At 56.0% G+C, this 16220-nt stretch overlaps 1 protein-coding gene across 6 annotated transcripts in view; it reads left to right on the top strand.

Moving 5' to 3' along the window:
* Positions 1-16220, top strand: part of KCNN1 (potassium calcium-activated channel subfamily N member 1) — a 48343-nt gene that overhangs the window by 8517 nt on the left and 23606 nt on the right. For 3 of the 6 annotated variants that reach the window (XR_004031992.1, XM_030820434.1, XM_030820432.1), the window contains exons 1-3: positions 7360-7565; positions 14006-14488; positions 15450-15545. Coding sequence is in view for 5 of the 6 variants with exons in the window: in XM_030820434.1 (XP_030676294.1) it covers positions 7398-7565; positions 14006-14488; positions 15450-15545 (747 nt within the window). In the remaining variant the exon portion in view is untranslated. Of the gene's footprint in view, positions 1-7359; positions 7566-14005; positions 14489-15449; positions 15546-16220 lie in introns of those variants that run through there. The other 3 variants (XM_003275822.4, XM_030820436.1, XM_030820435.1) reach the window with 1 other exon arrangement.

The raw sequence follows: 16220 nt of genomic DNA, 5'->3' as shown, positions 1-16220 counted from the left end.
GGCGCCTGTAATCCCAGCTACTCAGGAGGCTGAGGCAGGAGAATTGCTTGAACCCAGGAGGCGGAGGTTGCAGTAAGTGGAGACAGTGCCACTGCACTCCAGCCTGGGCTACAGAGTGAGACTCCCTCTCAAAAAAACAAACAAAAAACGAAACAAAAAAAAGGAAAAGAAATAGTTCGGGTAATGGTCAGGCCAGTAGCAGCCGTAAGCATTCATGGAGTGCTAGCGCTGAACTTCATGCCACTGGCCTCCAATGAGGCCCTAGCATTGCCCTGCAGAAGAAATGGAGGCTCAGAGTTACTAGTCCCTTGTCCACAATCACTGCCTTCATTCCTGTGGCTGCCACCACAAATGACCATGAGCTGGATGGCTTACGACCATAGAAAGTTGGCCGGGCAGGGTGGCTCACGCCTGTTATCCTAGCACTTTGAGAGGCTAAGGTGGGCAGATCACCTGAGGTCAGGAGTTCGAGACCAGCCTGGCCAACATGGTGAAACCCCGTCTTTACTAAAAATACAAAAATTAGCCGGGCGTGGTGGTGGGTGCCTGTAATCCCAGCTACTTGGGAGGCTGAGGCAGGAGAATCGCTTGAACCCGGGAGGCGGAGATTGCAGAGAGCTGGGATCTCACCACTGCACTCCAGCCTGGGTGACAGGAGCAAAACTCTGTCTCAAAAAAAAAAAGAAAAGAAAAACACACAAAAAGTTGTGCTCTCACAGTTCTAGAGGCCAGAAGTCCAAAATCAAGGTGTTGGTGGTGTCGCCTTCCTCTGGAGGCTCTCAGGGGGATCCTTTCCTGCCTCTTCCAGCCTCTGGTGGCTCCTGGTGTTCTTTGGCTGTGTCACCCCCACCTCTGCCTCTGGTTTCACATGACCTTCTCCCTGTTTGTCCATCTGTATCCTCATATGGGCTTCTTATTAAAACAAAAAAAAAAACAGTTGTTAGATCAGAGCCGGCCCTAATCTACCATGAGCCCCTCTTCATCAGGTGGGCCGAGGTGGGTAGATCACTTGAGGCCAGGAGTTCAAGACCAACCTGGTCAACATGGTGAAACCCCGTCTCTATTAAAAATATAAAAATTAGCCGGCTGTGGTGGTGCACGTCTGTAATCTCAGCTACTCAGGAGGCTGAGGCAGGAGAATTGCATGAACCCAGGAGGCGGAGGTTGCAGTGAGCCGAGATCGTACCACTGCACTCCAGCGTGGGCAACAGAGTGAGACTCTGACTCAAAAGAAAAAAAACCCAGAAACCAGTTATTAGATCAGAATCAGAACTAACCCACTATGACCCCCTCTTCATTTAACTACATCTGCAAAAACATTTCCAGGCCAGGCACAGTGGTTCACGCTTATGATCCCAGCACTTTGGGAGGCCGAGATGGGAGCCTCACTTGAGCCCAGGAATTCAAGAGCAGCCTGGGCAACATAATGAGACCTCGTCTCTACATTTAAAAACAAAAAGAAAAGAAAAAGAAATAGGAGGATCCCTTGAGCCCGAGAGACAGAGGCTGCAATGAGCATGATCGTACCACTGCACTCCAGCCTGGGTGAGAGAGTGAGACCCGGCTTCAAAAACAAAAGAAAAGAAAACAAAACAAAACCTTCTTTTCTTTTCTTTCTTTTTTTTTTTTTTTTGAGACGGAGTCTCGCTCTGTTGCCCAGGCTGGAGTGCAATGGCACAATCTTGGCTCACTGCAATCTCTTCCTCCTGGGTTCAAGCAATTCTCCTGCCTTAGCACCCCCTAGTAGCTGAGATTACAGGCACATGCTACCATGCTCAGGCTCAGCTAATTTTTATATTTTTAGTAGAAACAGGGTTTCACCATATTGGCTAGGCTGGTCCTGGTCTCGAATTCCTGACCTCAGGTGATCCACCCGCCACGGCCTCCCAAAGTGCTGGGATTATAGGCATGAGCCTGGCCAAAAAAAACCCTATTTTCAAATAAGGTCTGAGGTTCTGGGGAGGACTCAAATTTTGGGGGCATACTATTCAAACCAGTCCACCTGCGTAGAAAGACATTGGGCTTTGGAGTCAAACCTTTGCTCCTCTAGGGGGCTGCCACAGTGAGGAGAGAGGGGTGCCCTGAAGCAAATTTATGGGATCGGTTGGACCCACTGGATGTGGGGGTGGTAGAGAAAGGAGGCTAGAACCTTCTAGCCTGAGCGTGAGGAGGGAGGGGCGCTCATGTCTGAATGGACAGGACGGGACAGTCCCAGGGTGGGGCTGCTGGTGGGCATGACAGGGGCTCCCTGACAGCCTTGGATGCTTTTGGGGACTCCTTGCTTATGATGGAACTGCTACCCTGCCTGCCTGTCACCCCCAGGCTCCCACCTCCTCCTCTAGGGCTGAGAACACAGCAGGCAGCCCATGGGGAGGACCGGGGAGGATCAGGCCCAGTCCCTCCCTTCCCATCCTGTGCCCCTTTTTCCTCCGTGTTCTGTCTGCAGGGCCCTTGTGTATTTATCATATCAAAGCCGGTCTTGTCTTCTGGCCTGAAACTGGGAGTTTGGGGGGCTTTGTGTGTCTTTATCACCACAGTGTCCCTGCCTTAGAGTACAAGTCTTGCATACAGGAGGTGCTCAGTAGATGCTGATAGAAGGAATCCCAGGTCCCTGAATCCTGAGAGCTCAGGACAAGCCCTCTGCGACACCTGCCCCAGCTCCCACCCTGGTCTTCCCTCTCCCCTTCCTGCCCCTGCAGTTCCCAGGAGCCCGAGGGAGCCAACACTCCAGATCTTGTTTTTGTTTTTTGTTTTTTTTTGAGATGGTGTCTTGCACTGTCGCCCAGGCTGGAGTTCAGTGGCGTGACCTCGACTCACTGCAACCTCTGCCTCCCGGGTTCAAGCGATCTCCTGCCTTAGCCTCCCGAGTAGCTGGGATTATAGCGCCACCACGCCCGGCTAATTTTTTGTATTTTTAGTAGAGATGGGGTTTCACTATGTTGGCCAGGCTGGTCTTGAACTCCTGACCTCATGATCTGCCTGCCTTGGCCTCCCAAAGTGCTGGGATTACAGGCGTGAGCCACCACGCCCAGCCTTTTTTTTTTTTTTTGAGACAGAGTCTTGCTGTCGCCCAGGCTGGAGTGCAATGGCGCGATCTCGGCTCACTGCAGGCTCTGCCCCGCCGGGGTTCACGCCATCCTCCTGCCTCAGCCTCCCGAGTAGCTGGGACTACAGGCGCCCGCCACTTCGCCCGGCTAATTTTCTGTATTTTTAGTAGAGACGGGGTTTCACTGTGTTAGCCAGGATGGTCTCGATCTCCTGACCTCGTGATCCGCCCGCCTCGGCCTCCCAAAGTGCTGGAATTACAGGCGTGAGCCACCGCGCCCGGTTTTTTTTTTGTTTTTTGTTTTTTGTTTTTTTGAGACGGAGTCTCGCTCTGTCAAGCCCAGGCTGGAGTGCAGTGGCGCAATCTCGGTTCACTGCAAGCTCCGCCTCCTGGGTTCACGCCATTCTCCTGCCTCAGCCTCCAGAGTAGCTGGGATTACAGGCGCCGGCCACCATGCCTTGCTCGGCTAATTTTTTTGTGTATTTAGTAGAGACGGGGTTTCACCGTGTTAGCCAGGATGGTCTCGATCTCCTGACCTTGTGATCCGCCTGCCTCAGCCTCCCGAAGTGCTGAGATTGCAGGAGTGAGCCACTGCACCCAGCTGCCTTTTTTTTTTTTTTTTTTTTGAGACACAGTCTCACTCTGTCGCCCAGGCTGTAGTGCAGTGGCACAATCTTGGCTCACTGCAACCTCCACCTCCCAAGTTCAAGCAATTCTCCTGCCTCAGCCTCCCAAGTAGCAGGGATTACAGGTGCCCACCACCACGCCCAGTTAATTTTTTGTATTTTTGGTAGAGACAGGGTTTTGCCATGTTGGCCAGGTTGGTCTCGAACTCCTGACCTCAGGTGATCCGCCCCCTCTTTGTCCTCCCGAAGTGCTGAGATTATAGGCATGAGCCACCACACCCAGCTCAAATTTCTCTTCTAAGAGACCTCCCCAACCACCCTAACTCAAGTCTACCTGTCCTCATTCTTAGTTCTTTCAACTTTATTGGATCTCTTAATGATACTTTTTTTTTTGAGGTAGGGTCTTGCTTTGTTTCCCAGGCTGGAGGGCAGAGGCATGATCACAGCTCACTGCGGTCTCCACCTCCTGGGCTCAAGTGATCTTCCTGCCTCAGCCGCCCCGAGGAGCTGGGACTACAGGCACATGGCTCCATGCCTAGCTAATTTTTAAAAAATTTTTGTAGAGACGGGGTCTCGCTATGTTGCCTAGGCTGGACAGTACTTTTGTGTATCTAAAATTCTCAGTTTTATTTTCCTTTTTGGAGAGGGTTGTCCCCCTCCTTTAGAAAGCCAGCTTCAAGAGGGGCACGGTTTGTATCTCTCTAGGGTGCTGCATTCCCCAGCACCAGGCTCAGAGAAGGGGCTACGTGGATATGTGAGTGAATGAATGAATGAATTAGTGCATGAATGAATGAATCAGTGAATAAATAAATGGCTGAATGAGTGAATATCTTACTCACCCTTGCCATCCTGACACTCACTGGGGCCCAGGTTCCAGCTTCCATCCAGGCAGCCTAGGCTGGGTCCAAGATTTCGGTGGATGCACATGTGGAGGGGTGCTGGGGATGGAGGTGTAGGGAGATGCTCGTGTGGCCAGGCCACTCCCTGCTCAGGCCACTACCTTTGTGTCCCTCAGCTCCTGTGAACATCTTCCAGTTCTCCTGCACCCAGACCCTTAGTCACTGCCCAGAGACCAGAGGCCCAGCCCTCAGGCCCCCTGAGGAGGGGCTTGCTGTCCAGCCACCTCCACCATGCTTGACGTTTGCAGAGGACACAGCCTGTGCGCAAGGCAGTTTCCCAGGGCATGAGTCCCGGGGGCGTCTTGGCTGCCTGACAGGCTCACTTGCAGGCTTCTTGGGTCTCTTCCAGCCAACCATGGGCTGGTGAGAGGCTCTGCCTGGAATGGAGACCCAGACGGCCCCCACCAGAAGCCCCACCTCCATCCAACCTTGACTCCCATTCACGCTGCCGACCTTGTCTCTGAGGGGTGGGATTCCAGCAGGTGGCAGGACTGACTAAGGTAGGAGGCAAGGCCGTTGATCACCAGATTGATTGTCCAAGTTCCACTTCCTGATGGGGGCAGTCCCCGATCCCTCAGGGCAGGTGAATGCAAAGGAGAACAAGCAGAGGTCTTTTCAGAGGGAGAAGGTGGGTACAGGGGCGTGGGCAGGGATGCAGGGGATTGGGGGCAGTGGAGTGCTGTGGCTGATGTTTTTGTGAATTTCAGGACAGTTACATGTTAGACTTGAATTCAAAAAGCATCTGGCCGGGCGCAGTGGCTCACGCCTGTAATCCCAGCACTTTGGGAGTGGATCGCTTGAGGTTAGGAGTTCGAGACCAGCCTGGCCAACATGGTGAAACCCCGTCTCTACTAAAATTACAAAAATTAGCAAGGTTTGGTGGTGCACACCTGTACTCCCAGCTACATTGGAAGGCTGAGGCATGAGAATTGCTTGAACCCAGGAGGTGGAGGTTTAGAGGTTGCAATGAGTGGAGATCATGCTGCTACACTCCAGCCTGGGTGACAGAGTGAGACTCTGTCTCAAAAGAAAAAAAAAAGCGTCTGATGCTACAGTCTGTGCAAGCAGACCAGGGTCAGCCTGTGGGCATGGTATGCTGCTCGTGGCTCAGGGACCCCTGCGAGGGCTGGGTTGAGCTGTCAGGGGCCAGAAGCATTGAATGTGGTTCAGGGATGTGCCCAATCCTGAGGGAGCTGTGGATGGCTCCAACGTTGTGCTTTAGAAAGGGCTCCTGGTGGTCCAGGCAGGGGAACAGCAAGTGCAAAGGCCTGGAGATGGGAACCGTGACAAGGGGAGACTGAGAAGGCTTGGTTGGAGGTCGGAGTGCTGGTGAGTCAGTGGAGAGATGCAAGAGGGGTGGCTGGTTCTCAGGCGTGGCTGAAAACCCGCCCCTTTGGGGTCCCCACGACCCCTTTCTTACTCTGCAGTGACTCTCAAAGCTGCTTGTGTCTGGTCAGGTCACTTGTGTAACAGTCCCCTGTTACTGATCCTATCTGGCCCCGCCTGGTACCTCTGTGGATCTGACCGGGACCACCCAGGCCTCTATTTCCTGACTGTCACAGTCCTGGGCATTGTCACCACAGCCGGGCCTTGGGCAGAGCAGTCTAGACAGGCTGGGATGAGGAACAGGCTCTCCAGGGGAGGGAACAAAGGTCCTGTCTGAGACTCTGAGCCATCACCTGGCCCCTCTGTGACTCACCGCCACCCTCAGCCCATGCAGCTATCCCTCATTCACGCGTTCCTTCCTTCCTTCCTTCATTCAGTCCAACTGTTTTGTGAGCTCCGCAGAGGAAACACAGAAGACCAGCCTCCCTCAGGAATAAACACTCAGATGTTCCTGACCTGGGCCCAAGCTCTGGGCTGGGAAGAAAACAGATGGAGGGTGTGGGAGAGAGATAGGGGGTGGGATCTGCTGGCTCCAGGAAGCCCCCAGGCTGGTGAGGGACAGAGCTGAACACAGTCACCTCAAGCCTGGTGGGAACAGGGTGAGGCAGAGGCAGAGGCAGTAAGACTGGAAGAGGAGGAAGGAAGAGCTCCCTACCCACTGGTCCCCAAAGCTCCCTGGAGCCGCCATTAACTTTGAATGAATGAGTCGGCCAAGTTCAGCCTGGGTGCTGGGGGAAGGAGCACTGTTTTGGGGACCCCCAGCCCTGGTGATCCCAAACTCCCTGGGGCTCTGGCTTCCTGTCATCCTGGAAATGGGTGTTGGGGGTTAGGGCTGGGTGGCCTGATCCAGACGGGCCTCTCTCCTCCCACAGAAGGTGGCCTCTAACCGAGTGCCCCAGCATGTACGCGGTCCCACCCCTGGAAGCCCCTACACCTGACTCCCAGGCACCCCCCAACTTGCAATCACCCTAGTCCCCCTCAAGGCTCCCCTATGCAGAGCTAGACCCCGGAGGAGGTCGTTTGAGGGGCAGGCATTGAGTCGCTTTGCAAAGTTGTCTTTCAGCTGATGCTTACGGGGAGGACATTCCCAGGCGTGCAAAGGTGGACAGAGCAGCTGAAGTTTGGGACCTAATTTTGGGGAGGGGGTATAGTTAGGAGGCCCGGAGGGCTGTTGGGGGCGGGGGTTGGAGCTTCACCAAGGTCCTCCCCGTCGCACGGGGCAAGAGGGGGAGTTCGAAGACCAGCCGCATGCTGGGGGATTGCAGGGGGCGCCGGGGAATGTGGGATCTTTAAATATGGGCGGGGCTTGTGGGGTCGTCGAAGGCGGTGCCAACCCGGGCTCGGCCAATCGGCGGCGGCTCCCGCGTCGCACCGCCCCCTTCTTTCCCGGCCCGGGCGGGCGCTCGCCCCCCGCCGGGCCCGTGGACTGGGCGGCGGGGGATGCGCCTGCCGCCACCGCCCCCGGCCCCGCCGCCCCCGGGCCCCGCGCCCGCTCGCTGCTGCCCGCCCCGTCCGCGACCCCGGCTCCGGCCCCCGACCGGGTGTCCGCGGCCGCGCGGGACCCTCTCCCCTCCAGCCTTGTCCGCCCGCTCGGGCCGAGCCCCGCAGGTACAGGGTGGGATGGGTGAGGGTGCGGGAGGATCCAGGGTCTGCAGCTCGGGGCGCCCAAGGAGGGAGGCACGTCTCGGAGGGGGACGCGGTTTGGGGCAGGGGCCAAGAGGGAGGGTCTCCGTGCGGTCCGGAGCCTAGGAGACACAGGAAAGGTGGGGGGAATGAATGCATGTACATTGCCCGAGTGAGTGAGGATCCACGCACCCCCATCCTGGGAGGGGGAGGGTGCAGGGTTCACTTTGGGGGAGGGCAGAGCTGTGAGTCTCCAAACTCCGTAGATAGGGTTGGAGGTCGGGGAGCTCTCAGGGATGGACAGTGACCCGCAATGACTTGGGAATGGGAGGGAGGTGACCCACCACTGGCCCCTGGATCCAGGGGTTGGGGCACTCAGGGAGGGGTCAGGGAACCGGGTCTTCCAGCTCTCCCCCGACAGAAGTCCCGGACCCAGCTCGGGGCACTGCCCCTGCTGTTCTGGAGGGCTGGCCAGCAGATGGGAGTTCCCGAGGCTGGGGTCTGAGCGGAAAGGCTGATGGAGATGCATCAGAATGGAGGGCCCCCGAGGGAGGCAGCCTCCGGGAGAGCAGGCTAATTGCACCCTGCTGGCTGCTGGCAGGCTCCTGGCAGGTGGTGATGGGGGGATCGGGCGGGCAGCCAGCGCCTTGCTGCACTGGCTCCTGGGCGGCCCATGGGACGGGAGGGCAGGCAGTGTCTGCCTGCCCTGCAGATTTAGGGCCCTAGGATTATTGGGGGAGGAGAGGGGTGGGGGTGGTGGTGGGAAGGGGGATCCTTGGAGACCTTCCTCAACCTCAGCAGGGACACCCGGACTCTGGCTGCACCCGCTGGGGACCCACAACAGGCCCACATGTCCCAGAAGTTTCTGCTGTGTGCTGATCTGGTTGTGGTACCCGGAAGCCCCTGGGTGTGCATCTGGGGGGCAGGGGCGGTCTGCCTTGGGGATTGAGGGGCAGGGAGCACCTTCTCTTGGTCCAGTTCTGAAGAACAGAAATCAATGGCACCAAGCTCTTACAGCCTGCAAAGCATTTGCCATGCGAGATCTCACTCTGTTCTGGACACCAACCCTTGTAGTGGGGGGGTCGGGGGGAGGCACCATGAGGAATCTTTACAAAGCAGGTGGCTGAGGAATGGGCAGTAACTTGCTCCCTGGCAGGGGTACCTAGCGCCCCTCCTCAGTGGCTGCCTTAACCAACCTGTCATTTGTAAAAATGCTCGCTGGAGGGCCCTGGGGGCCTGGCTGGGATTCTGTCTCTCCCCATGTCCTGTTGGGTGGGGAATCTAAAGAGCCATCATTCCTGCTCCCTGCTACCCTCATCCTCTCCTCAAGAGCTCTCTTGGGTCCCCCCAGGCCCACCAGATTCCCCCAGAAGTGTGTGTCTCCAGGGATGGTGTGGAAGTGGGTCTCTTCTCATCCCCCCCACCCCAGGCTTCAGGGAAGGGAGCTCTCATGACCAGACAGAATAGTAAAAGTAAAGCAATATCAAAGACCTTCCAACCCAAATACACCCCGTAGGACGTTTGTTTGTTGTTTGTTAGAAACGGGATATTGCTAGTTGTCCAGGCTGGTCTCGAGCTCCTGGGCTCAAGTGATCTCCTGCCTCGGCCTCCCGAATAGCTGGAACTATAGGTGTATACCTAGCTAATAGGGTGGTATTCCTCACTTGGCAAACCCAGGGCTGTTACCCAGAAAAACATACCCTTTCATGGACATCTAAACCTTGGCTGAGGGTTCCCAGGGGCTCCTGAGTCTCTGGCAATCCCTGAGGGTCCCAGGGACTCCAGTGTTAGGCCCAGATTGCAGTGGGGGAGGGGATGTGTACCCAGGAATGGGGAAGGCCCAGGCACTCATCAGTTCTGTGCTCCAAGCTAGTGGCTTCTCGAGGGCAGGACCAGGCCGGTTCCCCTCCCAGAAAGCAGACCCTGCCACCTGCCATGCCTGGATGGCACTAATTTGGTCCCTGCCTTTCCTGGCTGGGTGACCTTGCGCAAAAGGTGCTGAGCTTCTCTGAGCTCTGTCTCCCGTCTGTAAAATGGGAACGGGAACGCCACCTTGCTCACTGGTGGTGATAGGGATTAAATGTGATCATCCTGATCTCAGGCTCAAAGCACAGTAAGAGCCCGGTCCACAGTAACGTGGTGGGTGCCGGGAAAGCCCTCCAGCCCTCCACCCCTCCATCCCTCCATCCCTCCACCGTCTTGGAAGCCACCTGCCATTTCTCTCCTCCTCCCCACCCCCTCCCTGCCCAGGGCACCTTAGGACGCGGCTGCCAGGCGAGGAGGAACATGGCAGACACACGGCTGAATTTGGCCCATGCGTCGGGTGGCTGAGTCACATCCCCAAATTGCATCTTCATTGGTGCGTTTCGGAAGGTCGTTTGCAGAGGCCCTCGGAGGCCTACACCCCCTCTGGGTTCTGTCTGCCAGGCCACCCGCTTCTCATCCCTGTGCCCCCCATCCCCAGCTGGGGAAGTTTTGCACCCTCAGGGATGGTGGAGGGGGTGCCTGGGTTTTCCTGGGCCCCCTGGAGGAGGGCAGGATCTGGGGTCCCTGTGTGCACCCTAGTGCAAGCTCCCAGCCCCACCTGGTAGCCAGCGGATGTTCAGGCGTTAGGCAGGGGTTTGAGCCTCGGAGCAGAAGGCCCACCTAAGTATTTGTGAGGTTAGGAAAAGATCAGGGCCAAGGTCAGCCTCATAAACTGTCAAATGCTGGGCCCACAAGGCCAGGCTGTGAAGTGCTGGGCCGGCAGGAAGTCAGGCCTGATAAACTGGGAAGTACCAGGCCACATGAGGCTGGGCCTCATAAACTGGGAAGTGCTGGGCCTGCGGGAGGTCAGGCCTTACAAGCTGTGAAGTGCCTGGTCACAGGAAACCACAGCCTGATTGATGTGACAGGTGAGGGTGGGAAGGGGTGGGACAAGTTCTGAGACTCATGAGGTCACCTGACCATTGAAGGAATGATTTTTTTTTTTTTTTTTTTTGGAGACAGGGTCTCACTCTGTCACCCAGGCTGGAATGCAATGGCATGATCTTGGCTCACTGCAACCTCCGCTTCCCAGGTTCAAGTGATTCTTGTGCCTCAGCCTCCCAAGTAGCTGGGATGGCAGGTGCCCACCACCACGCCCAGCTAATTTTTGTATTTTTAGTAGAGACAGGGTTTCACCATGTTGGCCAGGCTGGTCTCAAACTCCTGACCTCAGGTGATCCACCTGCCTCAGTCTCCCAAAGTGCTGGGATTACAGGCGTGAGCCACCATGCCCAGCCGGTTTTGCCATGTTGGCCAAGCTGATCTTGAACTCCTGACCTCAAGTGATCCACCCGCCTCAGCCTCCCAAAGTGCTGGGATTACAGGCATGAGCCACCGCACCCGGCCACAAAGGAATGATTCTTGCACTCCTGTTTGCTGACACCAGTATCTGGAGACACATGGTGAGGGACAGACAGTGTGGGGGGTGCCGGACAAAGGCATAGGTGGTCCTGCAATGTGTGCGGCGGCCAAAGTCACCCATGTCCCACCCAGCAGTGTAGCTCATTTTTTTTTTTTTTGTGAGACAGAGTCTCACTCTGTTGCCCAGGCTGGAGTGCAGTGGCATGATCTCAGCTCACTGCAGCCTCCACCTCTGGGGTTCAAGCGATTCTCCTCCCTCAGCCTCCCAAGTAGCTGGGATTACAGGTGCCCACCACCACATCTGGCTAATTTTTGTAGTTTTAGTAGAGACAGGATTTCGCCATGTTGGCCAGGCTGGCCTCAAACTCCTGACCTCAAGTGATCTGTCCACCTCGGCCTCCCAGAGTGCTGGGATTACAGGCGTGAGCCACCGCACCCAGCCAGTGTGGCTCATCTTGCTGTGTCCTGGAATGATGATCTGTTAGTCTGTCACCCCCAGTGCGTGTGGCAAGTGTCCTGCCTGTGCACACAGCTGCCCCCCAACCCTTCTCCCAGGCCTGGCACATGGGGGACCCCCATTGCATGCTGTTGTGACCATTTCAAAGGGGATAACACTTGGCCCTCCACCCACCCCTGCCCAGTTTGTTGGGAAAATCTCACAAAGGAGCCAGGTCCAGAATCTTCCTTGCAAAGAGAAGGTGTGTCTTCAGGCAGGTTTGTATTTTTTTTTTTTTTTTTTTTTTTTGAGACGGAGTTTTGCTCTTGTTGCCCAGGCTGGAGTGCAATGGCGCAATCTCGGCTCACTGCAACCTCCGCCTCCCGGGTTCAAGCGATTCTCCTGTCTCAACCTCCTGAGTAGCTGGGATTACAGGCATGAGCCACCACGCCTGGCTAATTTTTTGTCTTTTAGTAGAGACAGGGTTTCACCATGTTGGTCAGGCTGGTCTCGAACTCCTGACCTCAGATGATCTGCCCACCTTGGCCTCCCAAAGTGCTGGGATTCCAGGCGTGAGCCACTGTGCCCGGCCCAGGCAGGTTCTTTCACAACATCATGCCACAGTTTCCCCATATGTAAAACTGATCAAATCCCAGGACCCACTTCTTGGCAGTATTAGGATTCAGGAGAACATTTACCTAAAGAATGGAGCCTGGGACCGGGCACAGTGGCTCATGCCTGTAATCCCAACACTTTGGGAGGACGAGGAGGGAGGATCACTGGAGCCCAGGAGTTCCAGACCAGCCTGGGCAATGTAGCAAGGCCTGATCTCTACTAGAAATAAAAATAAATCATCTATGGCCGTACCACCCTGAACACGCCTGATCTCATCCGGTCTCGGAAAAATAAATCATTAGCTGGGGGTGGTGGCACATACCTGTAGTCCTGGCTACTTGGGAGGCTGAGGTGGGAGGATCGCTTGAGCCCAGGCGTCCGAGGCTGCAGTGAGCTAGGATTGCCCCACTGCACTCCAGCCTGGGCTACAGAGCAGGCAAGGAGTGCAATTTGAGGGTCTGAGATACTGGGCTGGGCAGGGCAGGGGAGAATCTGACAAGTTGGATCCAGAGACTCATACAGCCTCATCAGTGCTTTGGTGAGCATGATGACTGTGTCACCATCATTGAGGTCCCTGCTGTCACACATGATGCCACAGGACATTGCTCTGTAATCACACAGGGTGCTTTTCAGATAGCCTGGCAGGGAAACAGGCTGGCCTGAGATCATAGAGCCCAGCCAAGCATGTCTTATGTCTTACAAAGCCCTGCAGAATCGATTCCAGATCTTGGAGTTAAATCCTGCATTGCCACACTAGTCCTGGAATCTGTTTGGAGATTATGGATCCCCTCTTGCCCAGGCAGGAGGGAGCCTCAGGATCTCTGTAGCCACAGCGGGGGTCCCTAGTGTCCCATAGGCCACAGTGCAGGAGCCTACAAATGCAGGAGGCACAGCGAGGTGAGGTTAACTCATCCAAGAGTCTGAAGGTTGGAAGAGGATGAGCTCAGATGAAAACCACCTTCTAAGCATACCGTTAGCCACCCTATCCTCCCAGGCAAGCCCGTTGGTAGATTTCATCTTCCAGCATTCAGCAAGTGTTTCCTGAGTGTCATCTGTTTGCTAGGCATTGTTCTAGGTGCTTGGATACACAAAAAGTCGGCAGGCAGGGGGCTGGTAGGGGGGTGTTCCAGGTAGAGGGCACAGCCTGTGCAAGGGCTCAGAGAAGGATGAACTTGTTGGAATCTGGTGACTGGGAGACCACTGTGGCTGGAGGGATTGGGTCTGGGGAGAGTAAGAAGGACGAGATAGGTGGGAACCAGATACAGAGGGCCCCTTGGCCATAGTGAAGAGTTTGGTGTTTTATTTTATTTGTTTTTGTTTTTGTTTTTTTTAGAGATCGGGTCTTGTTATGTTGTCCAGGCTGGATTTAAACTCCCAGGCTCAAGTGATCCTCCAGTCTCAGCCTCTAAGTAGCTGTGATTACAAGTCTGCACCACTGGGCCCAGCTCTGGAGTTTCTTTGTTCTTTTTCTTTTTTTTGAGACATAGTCTCACTCTGCCACCCAGGCTGGGGTGCAATGGCATGATCTTGGCTCACTACAGCCTCTGCTTCCTGGGTTCAAGAGATCCTTCTGCCTCAGCCTCCCAAGTAGCTGGGACTATAGGCATGCACCACTATGCCCGGCTAATTTTTGTATTTTTAGTAGAGACTGGGTTTCACCACGTTGGCCAGGCCAGTTTCGAACTCCTGACCTCAAGCGGTCCTTCTGCCTTGGCCTCCTAAGTAGCTGCAATTACCAGAGCTGCAGCACCGTGCCCAGCTCTCTGGAGTTGATTTTTTCAATGGGATGGCACTGGGGAGCTGTGGCAGGGCTTTGAGCAGGGGAGGGATTCAGGCTGACTCAGATGTTTATGGGATGATAAACCCACGTGTCAGCACTCTGGGCCACTCCCAAACTTAGAACGTTCTGGGATGGCCGGGATGGTCCTTGCCTTTCTGGTCAGTAAGCTGGACCCTGCTGTGACCATGTCCCTCTATGCCCTTGCAGGTCAGTGCAGGAGCCCAGCCGCTGAGCCATGCCGGGCCCCGGGTGGCCTGCAGCGAGCCCAACCCCTGCACCCAGGTAGTCATGAACAGCCACAGCTACAATGGCAGCGTGGGGCGGCCGCTGGGCAGCGGGCCGGGCGCCCTGGGACGAGACCCTCCGGACCCCGAGGCCGGCCGCCCCCCACAACCCCCGCATAGCCCGGGCCTCCAGGTGGTAGTGGCCAAGAGTGAGCCAGCCCGGCCCTCACCCGGCAGCCCCCGGGGGCAGCCCCAGGACCAGGACGATGACGAGGATGATGAGGAAGATGAGGCCGGCAGGCAGAGAGCCTCAGGGAAGCCCTCAAATGTGGGCCACCGCCTGGGCCACCGGCGGGCGCTCTTCGAGAAGCGGAAGCGCCTCAGCGACTATGCCCTCATTTTTGGCATGTTTGGCATCGTCGTCATGGTGACGGAGACCGAGCTGTCCTGGGGGGTGTATACCAAGGTAGGCGTGGTCCTCCCCCAGGCACTCCAGGGAGGTTCCACCGAGCCTACCTAGCTTTCTTGACATGGGGTTGGGGGTGGCAGGGCCCCCCAGGAGATAGGGAGTGTTAGGGGGCTCCTGGAGGTGAGGGCTCCCTGGCCTTCTGCATACCCACCTCCGGGAAGGTAGCAGGGAGGCTGCACATGGGGAGGGAAGGTTCCAGCCCATTCCATGGCCAGGTGTCAAGGGGCTGCACCCTGGCTTAAGGCGGAGGCGGGCTTCCCCCCAGGACAGGGGTTCCCCAGAGTGAGCCTGCTCTGGGGAGCAACAGAAGAGCTTCCTCCCCTTCCAAGAGTGAGTGCGTCCAGGTTACAAGCCTGGCTGTGGGTTCCCTCATGCCACCTAGAATGTGTGAGGATGGAGAGAGATCAGGGCTGTGTCAGCCTATAAACTGTGAAGTGTCGAGGCTGGATGATGTCCGGCCTTGTGAACTGTGATGTGCTGTGCCCATGTGAAGCCAGGCCTTACAAACTGTGACGTGCTCTCCGCATGTAAGGCCAGGCCTTATAAACTGTGAAGTGCTGTGCCCATGTGAGGCCAGGCCTTATAAACTGTGAAGTGCTGTGCCCATGTGAGGCCAGGCCTTATAAACTGTGAAGTGCTGTGCCCAAGTGAGGCCAGGCCTCATAAACTGTGAAGCACTGGACACATCTTGCTGTCAGCCCAGTCCCCAGGAATAAGGACAGGAGAGCACTGCTTCCTGAACACAGCACCTGTTGCACGCCCAGCCCTGATAAGCTGTTTCACACACAGCAGCCCCAGGTCTGGGGAACTAGCAGAAATTCGGGGTACAGTGGGAGAAGCCACTGGGAAGAGCCCCATTTGGCTGACTCCCATGCCCGGGAGCCAGGGTAAGGGGATGGGAGGGCCGCCGGCCCACCGCCTCCAGTGTCCATCCGGCTGTGTCCTCTCTCTTTACCAGGAATCTCTGTACTCATTCGCACTCAAATGCCTCATCAGCCTCTCCACGGCCATCCTGCTGGGTCTTGTTGTCCTCTACCATGCCCGGGAGATCCAGGTCAGTGCTGAATGCTGCAGGAAGCAGCCCCTCTCCTCAAACCCCAGATCCCCCCACACCTGCCCACCTTGGATCCCATCCCCACAAAACATAAAAGGATGAACAATTGGCTTCTGATAGAAAAAAGATCTCCATAAAGACACACAGTTTCCATCATTCTAGATTTCCTTGAAACACACATCTGTGTTTTAATTTTCATTGATTATTTACAAAAAAGAACAGGTAGTGAGAAAGTGAGGAGCTGAGCTGGGACTCTGGGACACACGGGTTGTTTCCAGGCTGGAGTGCAGTGGCACGATCTTGGCTCACTGCAACCTCTGCCTCCTGGGTTCAAGCGATTCTTCTGCCTCAGCCTCCCAAGTAGCTGAGATTACAGGCACATGGCACCACACCTTGCTAATTTTTGTATTTCTAGTAGAGACTGGGTTTCACCATGTTGGCCAGGCTGGTCTTGAACTCCTGACCTCCAGTGATCCACTCATCTCGGCCTCCCAAAGTGCTAGGATTACAGGTGTCAGCCACTGCTCCTGGCCTATTTGTTTAGTTTTTGAGACAGGGCCTCACTCTGTTGCCCGGGCTGGAGTGCAGTGACGCAGTCATAGCTTTGACCTCTTATGTTCAAGAGATTTTCCTGCCACAGCCTCCCAAGTAGCTGGGACTACAGCTGCGCACCAT

The sequence above is a fragment of the Nomascus leucogenys genome, chromosome 10 (genome assembly GCF_006542625.1).
Source record: "Nomascus leucogenys isolate Asia chromosome 10, Asia_NLE_v1, whole genome shotgun sequence".
In the NCBI taxonomy this organism is placed as follows: Eukaryota; Metazoa; Chordata; class Mammalia; order Primates; family Hylobatidae; genus Nomascus; species Nomascus leucogenys.
Note: the sequence above shows the minus strand (reverse complement) of the source record. Positions and strands in the feature narration are given on the sequence as shown.